This window comes from Anas platyrhynchos, chromosome 7, assembly GCF_047663525.1.
Source record: "Anas platyrhynchos isolate ZD024472 breed Pekin duck chromosome 7, IASCAAS_PekinDuck_T2T, whole genome shotgun sequence".
Taxonomy (NCBI): domain Eukaryota; kingdom Metazoa; phylum Chordata; class Aves; order Anseriformes; family Anatidae; genus Anas; species Anas platyrhynchos.
The window spans coordinates 27720115-27734313 of NC_092593.1; the positions used below are offsets into that span (position 1 = coordinate 27720115).

The following is a 14199-nucleotide window of genomic DNA, read 5'->3' on the forward strand; positions in this document are numbered from 1 at the left end:
AAAGCTGTTTTATAAGCCTACACTGAAGCAGTAACATTAACTACTTATGTAGAGGCTGGTGTATTTCTCTGCAGATAAGATTTATTGGAAGGCCCTCTCTTTAAAGACACAGGTTTGCCTCATAACCCTCCTCTGGAGCTCCAGCAATCCGTTCCACTTCTTCCTCCAGTCTGATTTACATGTCAGACACAAGTGATGCCCGGAGGGGATGGGTTAAGTGATATGAAATCCCTAGAACACCTTGAACTATAGGTTCAAATCTCAACTGGATTGTCCCAGCCTCTTTTCCTGACAGAATAAAATTTATGATTATTTCTCAAGGCCAGACACACTTGCCTCTGTCTGAGATACAGACAAAATTTGCTAGGAGGCACTTACGCAATGCAGGAGAGACATGAAAAGGCCAAGAGGCACTGAGAAAACAGAAGGGGTAGTAGACATGAAGTTCATTCACCACTCCCAGTTGTATACATGGAGGGGTTAGAAAGTCCTTTTAATTACTGGGATTAGTGTCATAAACATGCTGGGAAGAAGGAAGCTATCTGAAGGAGCAGTCAACAACAGTACACAGCTCTCCACCATCTTCTGAATTCAAGGCTTCTGCCTCCTCCTGGTAGTTTTCTTTCTAACACTGGAAACAGCTAGTTTGAATCCAGCCAAGCCAATCACTAACAAGCTCAGAGGTAAGCTTCAACTATGCCTGGACTTTGGAGTATCACCGAGAGTGTACTTCCTGCACTGAATGAAAAGGAAAAAAAAAATCTCCTTCTGAACAGGCTGGCTTAGCTTCATCACTGTGCCCACCACCCTCCAAGTTCCACTGATTGGAATTTTGTGGAGGAAGACCAAACACCTAGCAATCTTTCTTCACCTCCAGGACAGATGAGAAGTATTATTTTGAAAGAACTATTCATGATTTAAGAAAATTAGGCTGGATAAAACACCTCAAGAAACCTCCAGTTTATCCCTCAGCCTACAGCCCAACCGACAGACTTGCTTAAAAACTTCTTGTCACAGGGATTCCCCAACTCTCCAGTGCTCGCAACATCTAGAAAGCTTTTCCTAATACTCCTCTTAGATCTCTTTTGCTGCAGTAAACTTTGTTTCACGCTCTATCTCCTATCCTTACATTGTGCAATACGTTTCAGAAAGCATTTTCTGTTGAATTCACTTCTCTCACAAGTGATCTCTGTTGCACGTGTGGAAGAGCACAAGCAGAACAGGGTGCAGGAAGGCTACAAAGGTTGCCTAATCTATCTGCTAATTGCAGAACAGGCAGGTATTTTACACGTGGAGATCAGGCATTAAAATGCAAAGGGTAAAATGGAATCTCCACCCTGTGACAGATTTCAGTGGGGTCAGAATTTCTGGCGTGAAAACATTGACTTGGAGACAAGCGCTAAAATATGCTTAGCTAAGTATAATGCAAACTGCAGAGCAGAGAAAGGGAAAACACATTCCGTGGCTGGGAAGTTCCTAGTCATTTACATCTAGGGAACAGACAATGCTCCTGGACTGTTCATTTCCTTGAGGATTTTTTCCCTTCCGTTCAACAGATTCTTAACTCTGTGAATTCTTGTTACAATTTCAATGCACAATTAATCTTCAGTTCAGAGGAAAGGGAAATGGAAGGAGGAAGGATGACCATGAGGCAAAAGCCCCAGAGAAGCAGTTATCAGATCTCAGCTCTGCCCCATCTTTTATGCAATATACTGGTCTGATCTGCTTTTCCTTGCTCCACTCTGACTTCCAGTCACCTATTTCAGATTGCTTGCCTTGTTTATTTAAATTGCAGGTGACTTAAGGGAAGAATGATTTCTTAATATTTGTGTGCATGCAAACCAGAGTCACTACATGCTGCTGTAAAAGAAATAAAAACAGAACACAACAGTAACTTAGGAGAGCACAGCTCTGTACTTAGGCCCTGCTTGTGTTTGTGCTGAACACAACAGGGGCTGGCCAGCTGCATGGGGAGGAGAAATGTGGTGCTTTGGTGGAGGACAGATGCAGCTTGACTGATCTGGGCTAACTGAAAGACTGAAAGCACTTTTTTTTTTTTTTCACTGTGGCCACACTAAGGGCCACAACCCTAGCTCCCAACACAAAGCGTGATTCCACCCTACCTTTTCTTTCCCCTTTGCAGCCTTTGCAGATCCCTGGCTGTCCCAAGGGCCTGTTTGGTCAGAGGTACAAGTGGTAGCAAGGTGGATGGGAGCAGGTGAGGCCAGGGACTCTTCGTCAGCTGCTGACACCAGTGAAAGGTGCTGGCTCTGACACACCTGCCGCCATTTTGCCACTGCTGGCCTTGACACAGACAAAGCGACATTGCGCAGCCACGCATTGTGCCGTGCTAACTCATCGCCCACACAGGGCAGAGAACATCCCGAAAGGAAACCTGGGGATAAACACTGCGAGGAAAAAAACAAAAAACAAAATCCAAACAAATCAAACCACAGCAGAAATGAGTGTGAATGTGAATAAACAGAAATCACTGACTCTTTTTGACCTCCCTACACTGGCAGTCCACGCTGAGGGCAGAGACATTTGCTATTCACGGTCCTTCCCAAAGGGACCACTTAAAATGCTGCACTTTAATTTTGCGTTAAAGTGATATAAGCCACTGTAACTCTTCGAGGTACGGGGAAGAGGAAAATAAAAACAAATTCAAGAGCAAATGCTGTTAATCTCTGGCAAGCACACCTAGAGACAGGGTACAAGCAAAGACGGATTTACATTGGCTGGGAGGGGAGGAACAAACTGGGTATATATTCAGGGTTTCTACTTCAGTCCAAGTGAATTTATAGCAGGAGGCAGAGAGGATGACAAGGTCTCTCCAAGCCCTCTTCCATTTCTCTCATGGAAAGGAAGAAAAGCCTGAAAATTCAGTGGATCTCCCAGTTTGAGCTGACACAAGTGGGAAAGCCAGAATTGTCTCAGTATAAGCAATACACTGGAAAATCACTGGTGCCGGCTCTACAACCAGCCCTGTAAAGAAACTTTGGCCCTGCAGATTCTGCCTTTGCACTCATGGCATTTTAGTCCTCTTCCCTCCTTTCTCCTTCCCCCAAGGTTTCCAGGCAGCTACATGTCAATTGTGTCACACCCTGAGTTCTCCTAATCTTGTCGCAGGGATGAATTATAGGTTGTTTTAAGAAACAGGTATTCAAGCAAAGGTTAAAGGCTATTTTAATCAAACAAGGTTGAAAGAGTAGCAGGAATTTGGCTGGTAGAGAACAGAAAGCACTTTCCTCAGCTTAAAAACTGTATGCAACTCTGTATACTCAACACAAGTAAATATGCATTCAGGCAGAGAGTGTATGTACTCCTTTCTCTCTCTCTCTCTCTGTTTTAAGACTAAGCAGGCAATTGCATGCTGAGACATTAACTTAATCTACATGCCTCCTGAGTAAGACATTATTTCATGAGTGACATCACAAAGGTAGAAACGCTTCTGCCTTGCACAGGACTGGATCGATGCATTTTAAGGAGGAGTCCGCTGAGGGCTTTAGAGCAAGAAAGCAACATACCAGGAAAATGGCTAGGGTTACTCTGAAAAAACTCTGTCAGAGCAAAGTATTTTTAGTGTTTTTTTTTAACCCCTTTTTGATCCAAGCAGGTAATCCTGAGACAGTATTTTGTTTGTTTGGGAAATTCTGTTTCTTGGGATGTTAAGTCCTGGGAGATGGCCAGCTGCCTCTCCTGAACAGACATTGTATGGGAAGTGCAGCAATGAGGTTAGCACCCAGCTTTTCACACAGCTAACCCTAATCTCCAGTTCTGGGCCTTTCATGATGCACAACAACAAAGAAAAAAAAATCATGGTTAGCACGAAGTAGTAGAAAAGGGGTAGCCTATATTACTACTGAAGATAGTAGCAATATTAACTTGGGGGGCTCAAAAAACTTTAGATGATCTCTTCAGATCTCAGAAGCTCTTGTGACCCACTGGCACCACTGCTGAGCTGTTTTAAACAGTTTCACACTAGAAAGCTACACCCACCAGAAGTGGCCCAGGTTTCATATTCATGTGGAAAAGCACCACGTGTATTTAACAAGGCCTGTTGAAAACTCCGGTTTTGAGCAGATGCAAACCCAGTCCTGCTGTTAAAAGCATTTATTAACAAACTTGCTCTATCTCCACACTTCTCCTCCAAGACTTTAACACATCTAATTAAACTCAGATGAACTTGTCTTCCTGGCTGCCACCTGCCAAAACACTCCTGGCCGGCTCTGCTGTGCTCTCCACATGACCATGAGCCATTCTCAATGACAACAACTCCTTTCCCCAGCAGAGCTGTGGTAAAAAGGAAACGCCAGTAAAATCCTTGCCATTACCACTAATTGGAAGGTGAGCTGTCAGCAGTTTGGGGAATTATACACACACCTGGAATATCAGCTAACCTGAAGAGTTTCCTGTTCTGCTGAAAGACATCTCAGTGCTAGCATACTCCAGGGAGTGACAGAAATGAGTGATAAAGGAGCCACAGCGAAGTATACAAACTGTTTAATTGCTCTTTTGGTATCAGACCTTTTAATATTTATGAAAATACATGTTGTGTATCTTTTCCCATCCTAGAATTATTTTCATAGTTTTCTGCTAATGCAACTACCATAGTTGTAAATACACAGGACTTAACAAAAGGATGTAAAGATAGCTACTAACATTATGCTGTTATAGTCCCATCATAGAATGGCCTGGGTTGGAAAGGACCTTAAAGATCATCTAGTTCCAACCCCCCTGCCATAAGGGGGTCCAAGATGCAATCATTTGCACAGAACTAAGTGCTTCACAACCTTCACACATTTAAACTGCACAATGCGTTTGCTGTAATGCCAACAACTGACTCTTAAGACTTATATCTGAACTAACTGGTCACCCCCAGCCCCCTTCACTTGCAACAGAGAAGCAGGCTGCTTCCCTCCTAAAATACATTTAAAATAGGTGAGAAGGACTATCCAGCCAAAATGCTGCTTTCCTTACTTTGACTTTTATCATGTCCTGGATGACTGTTTTAAATATACACATAGTAAAGTGGGACCCATTTTACCTTAGTCCCATTACAAATGACTTGTCCTCTGTCTCCGAGAAAGCCTCCAGCGGAGCTGTGAAGAGAGTCCAGATCTCCTGTGCCTTAGGCTGAGAACTGGACCAATGTGCAGATGAACTTGACCCATGTGTATGTTTCTCACCTCCCCACACAGACATCTGTCTCTGTCTCCACCCCAGCAAATATTTAAGAGCAGGGGCTGTACCTGACACATCAATTAAAACCCATCACTGCTTTAAACCAGTTCTACTTTGAGGATTGTCTTCCTCCCATCCTGTGGTCAGCTGAATACTGATAGTAACGCATCTCAGGACTTGCACCTGTCCCACATGACCGTGTCAACAGCTTGCCTGGGAGGCTGGGGATGTAAATCAATGTTTTCACTACCATGCTGGATCGTGAACTGTGGCAGCTATGAAAGAGGTGCCTTGCATTTTGCTGCCCTTGCTGAGCTCAGTGAACTCCTGCAGAAAATTGTGACAGACAAATTTTCAGCCATCTCAGCAGGATTTCACAGCCAGGCCTGCCAAAACTCTAATTCTCCTTCTCATCTGCCACCTCCTGCCCCTCAAGCAAAATAAGGGCTTGTCTAAACTTAAAAGGATCTGCTAGTACAGCTACATGGGTAAACCTCTTTAGTAAATAAATGTTTAAGCTGATACAGCTTATATTGATTCACTGAATGAAACAAATGATGCCAGCAAGAGACCTTCTTATTTATGTAACTGAGTTTGCACTAATGCTTGTACAGGTACAGCTATATCCATTAAGAGTGTGTGTTGTGTTGGTTTTGTTTGTTTTTATCACGCACCTATGCCAGTAACACTTCTAACCTTAGACAAAGTCCAAAGTGTTTTAGCCAAAACCAAGCTTTGTCAGTCCATATAGCCACATGCACACCACTGGCTTTCACCAGCACAGGAACGTGGGATAGATGCCACATCCCATCACTTCCCTGACAGACACTGCTGCGTTACCAGAAGTTTGTGGCACAGACCTGGCTCCTAACAAGAAAACAAAGAGTGAGATTTTTTTTGGAAAGTATGTCCTAGCACAGTATTCTGTGGTGAACTCACATCCTCAGTGAGAGTTAGTATCATTCAGAGTCCACTGAGAAAGGTCTCTGATTCTTTTATACCTCAGTACTCAAATGCAAAAGTAAAGACAGGAGGAAATTAGAAAGCCAATTATAATGCCAGCAGCACCTCCCATCAAATGAGGATCGTGCAGTTTGCATATATCTACTTGGGGGAGTGTTTTTATGAGTCAAGAAAAGAATACTGCTGAGCAAGGACAACACCACTGATAGATCTGGAAGTCATCATGCAGTATGTTTTAAATCAAAGCCAAGCACTTCCCAGTGACTGTACGAGGACCAAATGATCAGAAAACAAGTTTTAAATACGAAAAAAAAAAAAAAAAACCACCAAGCAAGTCAAGAGCAAAATTCCCGTATCTCTTCGCAGTCGTTGATATTGTCAGGACTCATGAAGCAGGTTGTCTAAATCAACCTGAACTTTTTGCACCTGCAAAAGTTTTTTGCACCAGCAAAAATGCTAGACAGACCATCTCCAATTGCCTCCATCTCAGCCTAGGAAAATACAGAGAGGACATATTTGCCACTGGAAAAGGAGGTATGAAAAAAGTACAGGAAAGATTAAAAGCTTGGAAAAGTGAACCAGCCCTAACCACTTTGTTTTTCTAAGGCTTCTTAATCCTGGTCTAACGATGTAACAGGCTCAAATTAGGTGCAACTTAGGCTTCACTTGAAGTTCATTCTTCTTTCCCCCATTTCTTTTAGGGAACATTACATGTATAAATTAAGATTTTCAAATTGGGAATGCTTCTGCTAAACCAATTTTTCATGTAGTCAAAAATCCTATCAGATGCTGTAATCAGTACTAAATGTGTCAGAGGAAGATGAAATCATTGATCTGTCTGTCAATAGGGAACACATCTCCCTAATCCCCTCAGTAAGTAATGTGTCTATTCTGAAACCTTATAATCTCTTTATTTTGTGTAGTGTAACTGTGGACATTCTCATTATGGATACTTAATCCTCCCAAATATGTTAAACTTCTGGCCTCAGTAATATTACTATGGCATTAAGTTCCTCATGCTCACTGTGTGTTCCTCAAAAAAGAACTTCCATTAAGGATTTTTATGCATATTTCATATTCACTATATGACCTGTGCTATAGCACCGTGAGAATGGGGCTGTCCTGTTTACCCTTTCTCTCCATGGTTCTGCACACTGTCTGTAGGTTCATCTACAGGTAGATAGTCAGGAAAGTTGATCTGAATTAAATGGATGTTTTAATTAAATGTTAATGGATTATTATCTACAATGTAAAAATGGATAAATTAAATCCATTTCATTACACCCCTGTATGGATATAAAAATTCACAATGAAAATGGCTTTAATACAATTTAGCTCATGTTGCTTCCAAAGTAAATGGACGTAAACCAGAGAAAAACCACTTATATTTTGGACACTGTTTTGAATAACAGTGTTTACAGCGGTTAAATATAGTTCAACCGATAATTTAAAATTCCCATAGTTTGTCTCTACAAACATTTTTTCCTGAGTATTCACATGTAAACAAATCTTCAGACTGTCATCTTTTTAAATCTCCTATCTCACTCAACATTTCCATCCTTGACATCCAGTTATTTTTGCTGTTACATTGCTCCTTTTTATTTTACCGTATGTTTTCAAGGTAGTGCAACCAGGATGAAATAATTTCCGTAATTAAGAGTGTTTCTACAGGAAAGAACATCACTGAATTAATCTTTGCACACTTGCATATACTGCTATTTAACATAAAATCCAGGCAAGATATTAATTGTTCTGTGTGGATTAAGCACCTGAATGTCAAGCTTGTCGCAATAGCCACTTCAAGTCTGTTACTCGTAAAGCTCCTGTTAATCTAGAATCTAGTTAAGTAGCAAGAATCATTTTTCCTACGAAATGCAAGATTCTTGTCTAAGTCAGCTTCTATACAAACCAATGTTTACCGGCGTAAAAGCTATTAGTCTCACCAAAAGCAGCTCCACAGTCACAGAAAATTAATAGCTATTTTGAACTCCAGCTTGCATGACCTGTGTCCACATGTCCACAAAAACAGCGGACATGAGTAATAGCAGCAGAGAACAAGTTCACACCTCCACTAAGTTCATGGTGATGCTACCCTTGACTTTGACTGTATCATCAGGAACTATACAGCACATGAATAAGAGGAATTGCTTTTTCCAGTGCACAACGTATGCTTAAAACAGTACTTGCAAAAGTGAATACTTGCTTCCTAACAAGTAGAGGTTGTCCTTCTTAAAGCTTTAGTTGCCTGGAATAGCTCTGGATAAACTAGCTAACAGAGGAGCAACAGCATTTTAATGGAAGGCTCAATGGTGATGCAGGACACATTACTCACGTGAGCACTATTAGGAAAAGTACCTTCTCACTGAAAGTTTAGCAAGTTTCCATAACTAATGACATTTTTGTCATTTTTTTGTCTATTTTTTTCCCCCCTTTGCTTTGAACCTCAATGAAGGTCTTCTCCAACAGAGCCCTCTCCAAATTGATCCAAGTGACAACCATCCCTAAGATCATTAGATACCTCAAATATCTGTTCAGCCACACCCATTAGGTCTAGGCATGGAGATTTGTTGAACTTGGAAAGAGGTTTAAATTGCATTTCTTTTTAAAATAGTATTGTATGCTGCTTCATCTTGTGGCTAACAGGCATTTTTTTTTATTTTTTTTTTTCCCACCTGAGAAGAGACAGAACATTTCTAAAATCCAGTTGCTTGGTAGAAAATGATTCCTTGTTTTCTAGGATCTTTAAAGAGTACTTGGCTTGGAAACAAATCAGAATTGAGCTGTGACTAACCAGGGTAAAGGTTGCTTATATCTGCAGATTACCCCTCTCTGCTTTTCTAATTCACTCACCATGTCTTATCTTTCCATTAATCTTTAATAAACCTTTTAGTTAATTCCCCAAACACACACAATATACATGACAGCAGGATACAGTGCAAAAGCAGCCCATGGATATGAAGAAATAGGCAGTAGAAGAATCAAAAAGAGGGGAAACTTTTAGGATTAAAAAACACCCAAACTGCAGGCCAGTGGAAAATGATGAGCAATCAGGAAAAAGCAGTGGTACTGGAAAACTGGGGAGATCACCGTGCCTTTTAAGGGTGCTAGTGTTTCTCTGGCTGTGGGATACATTATCCTACCAGGGCCCTCCAACCCCTTCCAATCTGGTTACACTTTGACAAAAACAGGCAATCCAATTCAAACTTGGAGCCTCCAAAATGTGGAAAACCCTCCCTAGGCTGACAACAAGGATATGGCTAGATTAAAAGGTAAATCCAATTTAACCGACCCCAGCAGAAATGGTAATCAAATTATACTGCCTCTAAATATGATAAATTTGGGGCTGCGGCCCTCAGGGGAAGAGAAGGTGTCTTGCAAACACACAAACACAAAGAAACATGCTAAATGGAACTGCTAAATCAATGGATGAATTGTGACTTCTACCCTCCCTTCTTCCCTCCCACAGGGTGCTTGATAAGCTGCTGATTGCTTCTAAAACATCTACTACCAATGTTAGGAACTGATTATGCAGCTTACAAAGCACTGGAGGCTAATAGACAGGCCCACCAGGGAGACTGCAGCTCTGGAGTTAAGTAGCTTGCTATTTCATGGCTTGATTATTAGAGATGAGATAGCAGAACATGCTGAAAAGATGTGGAAACTGTTTTAGACCTCAGATTTTTATTTTATATATGGAATCATTTCCATTCTGTCACTTCACTAGCCAACAAAAGCCATTTTTTCCTGTGGTTCTGTAGCTTCCAGCTCTGAGAGAAATCTGAACTACCTCAGCTTAAGGTGTCAAGAGAACATCCTGAACTGACTATGCTGCCTGCTACCCTACAGAAAAGACATGGTTGGACAAGGAAAACATCAGTGGAAGAAGCTTAAAATAAAGTGTTTTACTTATTGACAATAGCATGAGAGCGTGAACACAGATGGTGCCTAGGTCAGCTAGCACATCTTACCTCCTTGCTTCCTTCACTGTTCATCTAAGTACTGCAGCATGTTCACCCTGAATTCTCTTTCCTTTCTTTTCAGCTCTTTTTGCCAAATTCTTCTTGTTTAATCTTGTATGCGATAAAACTGCTGTTCAGGCAGATACATTGCAAGGTGTTCACTTAGCTCAATCAACACCAACACAAAGAGACATTTTTGCTGGCACATTCTCTCTTCCATGGCCATGTCTGTCACACCAGCATTGTGTGGCGTAACTTTGTGTAGCATGCTTGTTGAGCTTTTGCTTCTTCTTTTTTCTTTTTTTTTTTTTAATTTTTGTATGGCTAACAGACTTAGTTAATAAGCATGTTGCACCAGGGACTGTACAAACCCGAATTCCTGAAGAACAGTTCTTTCAAGCAAAAAAGTAAATACTGCTTGTCACTACTTGTCTAAGGTCGAGCCTTAGACAAGCCTTCACTGCTCAGATAAACATTTCTCCCAGCAATGTTCTGTTTGCAGCCCACAGTTTTCTTTCACAAGCTCTTTCCAGCCCCATTTCAACATTGCAGCTCTAGGTTTTTACTCTTTCAACACTAAGTGATGGCCCCATTAACCCATTTTTATACCAAACCACAAACCTGAGATGGCTTGGAAGTAAGGCTACTTATGTTTTGGTTAGCTAGAAGGAAGAATGTACGGTTAGCATTGAAGATATTTAGTAAGAGAAAAATAGGATTAGTTGAAGAAACTTACCTGCTGGAGGTCTGCCAGAGAATAAAGATGGATTTGCTGGAGAAGATACTCTCTGGGAAAGATCCTGAAAAAGAGAAGAGTGGATGCACTGACATGCTTCCAAAGGATGGCTTTTTGACTGGGAAACTCAAAGATTTCCTCTCTTCCCCAAAAAACTGCAGAACAATATTAGAGAAGGAGCTTGTCAGAAACTGGAATTACATTCCTCGAACCATCAGCAACTATTCAACATTCCTCAAGGACACAACAACTCCACAATTTCCACAACGAAAATGAATGTCATGCAGGGGCAACTAGGTAAGCACGTACCACAACATTTCCAGTTGTCAAAAGGTTGTCCAGAGCACAGAAGGTGTTTCTTTTAAAGAATTAACCCAGTAATAACAAGTAATTCAAAGTACACATTATAAGTATTTCTGATGGGTTTTAGCCAAAGATTCCTGGCCTCTTAAAAAGCTGTAACTCAGCATCAAGTGCAATTTCTGTTTTGTGGTTTTCTTTTTTTTTTTTTTTTTTTAAACTGAAATAAATACATTGGGAAACATGTACATGCAGATTTTAGTTCAACATCTAGTTTACTGATATCAATTCCATTTTGTATACAGAAAATCTGTATTGGTATAGATTTCATAATGCTCTGTGTGATGAATATGTATTTTCCTTACATAAAACACAGTTTCAGGCAACACCATTGATTATCTTCTGACAGACCTGTGCTGTAAAGCTAAATTACGGAAACTGGAATAAAGAAGAGATGTCCTTAGGATGATTTGCAGTACAATGAACAACAGGGTTAAAGTAAAATTATAGAGAAAAATGGACTTTGTAAAATTAAATGGATATTAGCAAGTTTATGAAAACCTATGCATCTGCCATAAAGATACTGGGAAGAGAGAAAGTGCATCTAACTAAAATGTCTATCTTTGTGTAAACACACAGACACAACCAGCGAAACAGTTTTTTGTTTGTTTGTTTGTTTTTTCTCCACCTGCATAGAACAAACTTAGCACCATGCTCTGGTATCCTACAGTGAAGAGAATTACATCAGTCCTAGGGAAAAAAAAACAACAAAAAAAAAAGTATGTAAAGATGAGCAACTATTTTACAATCCATGTTGCTTAGAGGAGAAACTGTGAATTCAGTTCCTATATTACCATCATGCAGTTTCAAGGTAAAACAAACAAAATTCATGATCTTACTAAACATATGAACAAAGCTTTGACGAACATCAGTTTGTAAAGGTAGAACTGAATGAAAAGACAGATGGACAGGTACAAGAACACCTTACGATACTGAAGGGTTGATTTGAACTTATATGATGATAATATGAGATTAATGAGAAACTACAGAGGAAATCAAAAAATTTTAGAAGCTGTGACAACATTAATTAGCTAAACCACAGATCAGCAGGGCCAATAATATCAACTGCAATCTTTGACAAAACACCGAATCTAAGAAATAATTGAAGCAACCTGGTTCATTCTGCTCTTAGCAGTTTTCTTAACTATTTTAAGCTGATGCTTTCAAAGTTGTCTTGGAGGGACTTTTCACTGCTGTTAAAGTGAGTGGTGCAAAGCCCCATCTTCCTTTTTGTACTTTTGAAAAAAACTCAGCTTTATCAGGCTGGGAGAGGAAGAGTCCTGCAAGCAAGGCACTGACAACTGGGCGCTGCCAATTTCATGGCACTCTTCTGGAGCAACACTATGCCCTTGCTCCTTCTGACTCACCAAGCACATCTGCCCTACCCACCCAATTCTCAGCTGCAGTCTCACTGGGATACTGCATTTTCCCCCTTCAGTTCTGTACGCTATGCCATTGCTCCATTAGAGGTGATTGTGTTGCATTAGCTCTGCTGCATCACGCCTTCACAATACATTTGGCACAATGTCAAAGACAGCTAGAAAACAGTCAAAACCCAGGTATCAGACAACATGTGACATTGAGCTTCCTCATTTGCACATAGAAAATTATTAAAATTGATTGCTAAGGAGTCAACTCTGAACAGCATTTTGAAGCTATTAGCATTTTTCAGCTGTGATAGAATTTATCTCATTAAAATTTCCCCATCATTCCCTCCTGATCACACAGGCAGGCACTAAACAGCATGGTAGCTTTGCCAGGAACTCTATTATTTGCTGACGCCCTTGCAGCACTATTAAGGAAAATAATTAGCTAATGAAAGATTTCCTTTTTCAGGCTACAGAAAGTCTGTAGCCTGAATAGCCTATAAGGCAGAAACTGTAAATGACTAATATCAATGACTAATATCACGTTCCCCTGCCTTCAAGGACTGCATTTTATTTGCCGCCAGTTCTAACTCCTAAAAAGTGCACCAATGAAGAGCAAACCCAGGACCAGGCAACCACCTTTGTCATGGAGGTCTCAGCCAGAACAGGCCCTGCTGACAGTCTTGCTCTCCCTGTATCCACCTCTCTGGCCCTGAAAGATGTTAGCTTGCAGTAGCAGTTCTGCAGACCCAGCATCCAATATTCCTCCTCCCTTCTAAATCTATTTCCAGGAAAAGAAGTCGGCACCGCCTGCCCAGGCTTATGTAAGGCACAGACACACACACACCGACGGATGGCACTCCAGTGAGAGGAGCACCTATTTGCATTGCTATGGAAACTGAGGCATGAAAAGACCCTTAGTAAGTAAGGGGCTTCAGATTTGCCGTCCTTTTATTGACGCAAAAATTACAATTTTTTGGTTGTGGTGGGCCACAGAAAAACAGCTGAGCAGCTAGAACTTGCATCAATAACAGCGCTTGCAAAATTTGTCATGAAGCAACTGGACTAGTCCCTGTGCAGAACTCGTGAAGCCACCTTCCCAAAATGGATCTGCTTATCACCAGTGTTATCAGCCTCTAGTGGGTGGGGAGCAAGAGCACAAAAGGCAGCAGCATATCAGGCTCAAATGCATATATATTAAAAAAAGAAAAAAAAAAAAAAAAGCACACTATAAACCAGAAGTAAATCAGTTGGGGCAGGAAATCCATGCAGACTAAGCAGTCCAGTGAACAAGAAAATGAACACCACCTGGTTTCTACTGCCTTGCCTGTTCATACAGGTTCTCTGAAACTCCTGCAGTGATGGTGTATATAAAATATTTTTCAGTAGGGGCACACAGGAATAATTCAATGTCTCTTGCTTCTTGATTCAAGACACCTTTTCTTATGTAGCTGGTAGGAACTTGAAGTCTTTGCCATCTCCACCCTCTGCTAATAGCGATTGAAACTGGCCATAGGAAACCAAAGACAGAGCACAGCAGGTAAGACAGGGTTCTCACAACCACTGTGCTACTGCATTAGCATCTGGACAAAGTACTACGCGGCAATCAAATCAACTTAAAAACACTTTT

General features: G+C 41.0%; 1 protein-coding gene across 1 annotated transcript in view; it reads right to left on the reverse strand.

Annotated features, from left to right (window-relative positions):
- The window catches only part of PLEKHM3 (pleckstrin homology domain containing M3), a 79093-nt gene that overhangs the window by 26149 nt on the left and 38745 nt on the right, over window positions 1–14199 (reverse strand). The window contains exon 5 of the mRNA XM_027461056.3: window positions 10843–10906. Coding sequence (XP_027316857.3) covers window positions 10843–10906 — 64 coding nt within the window. The remainder of the gene's footprint in view (window positions 1–10842; window positions 10907–14199) is intronic.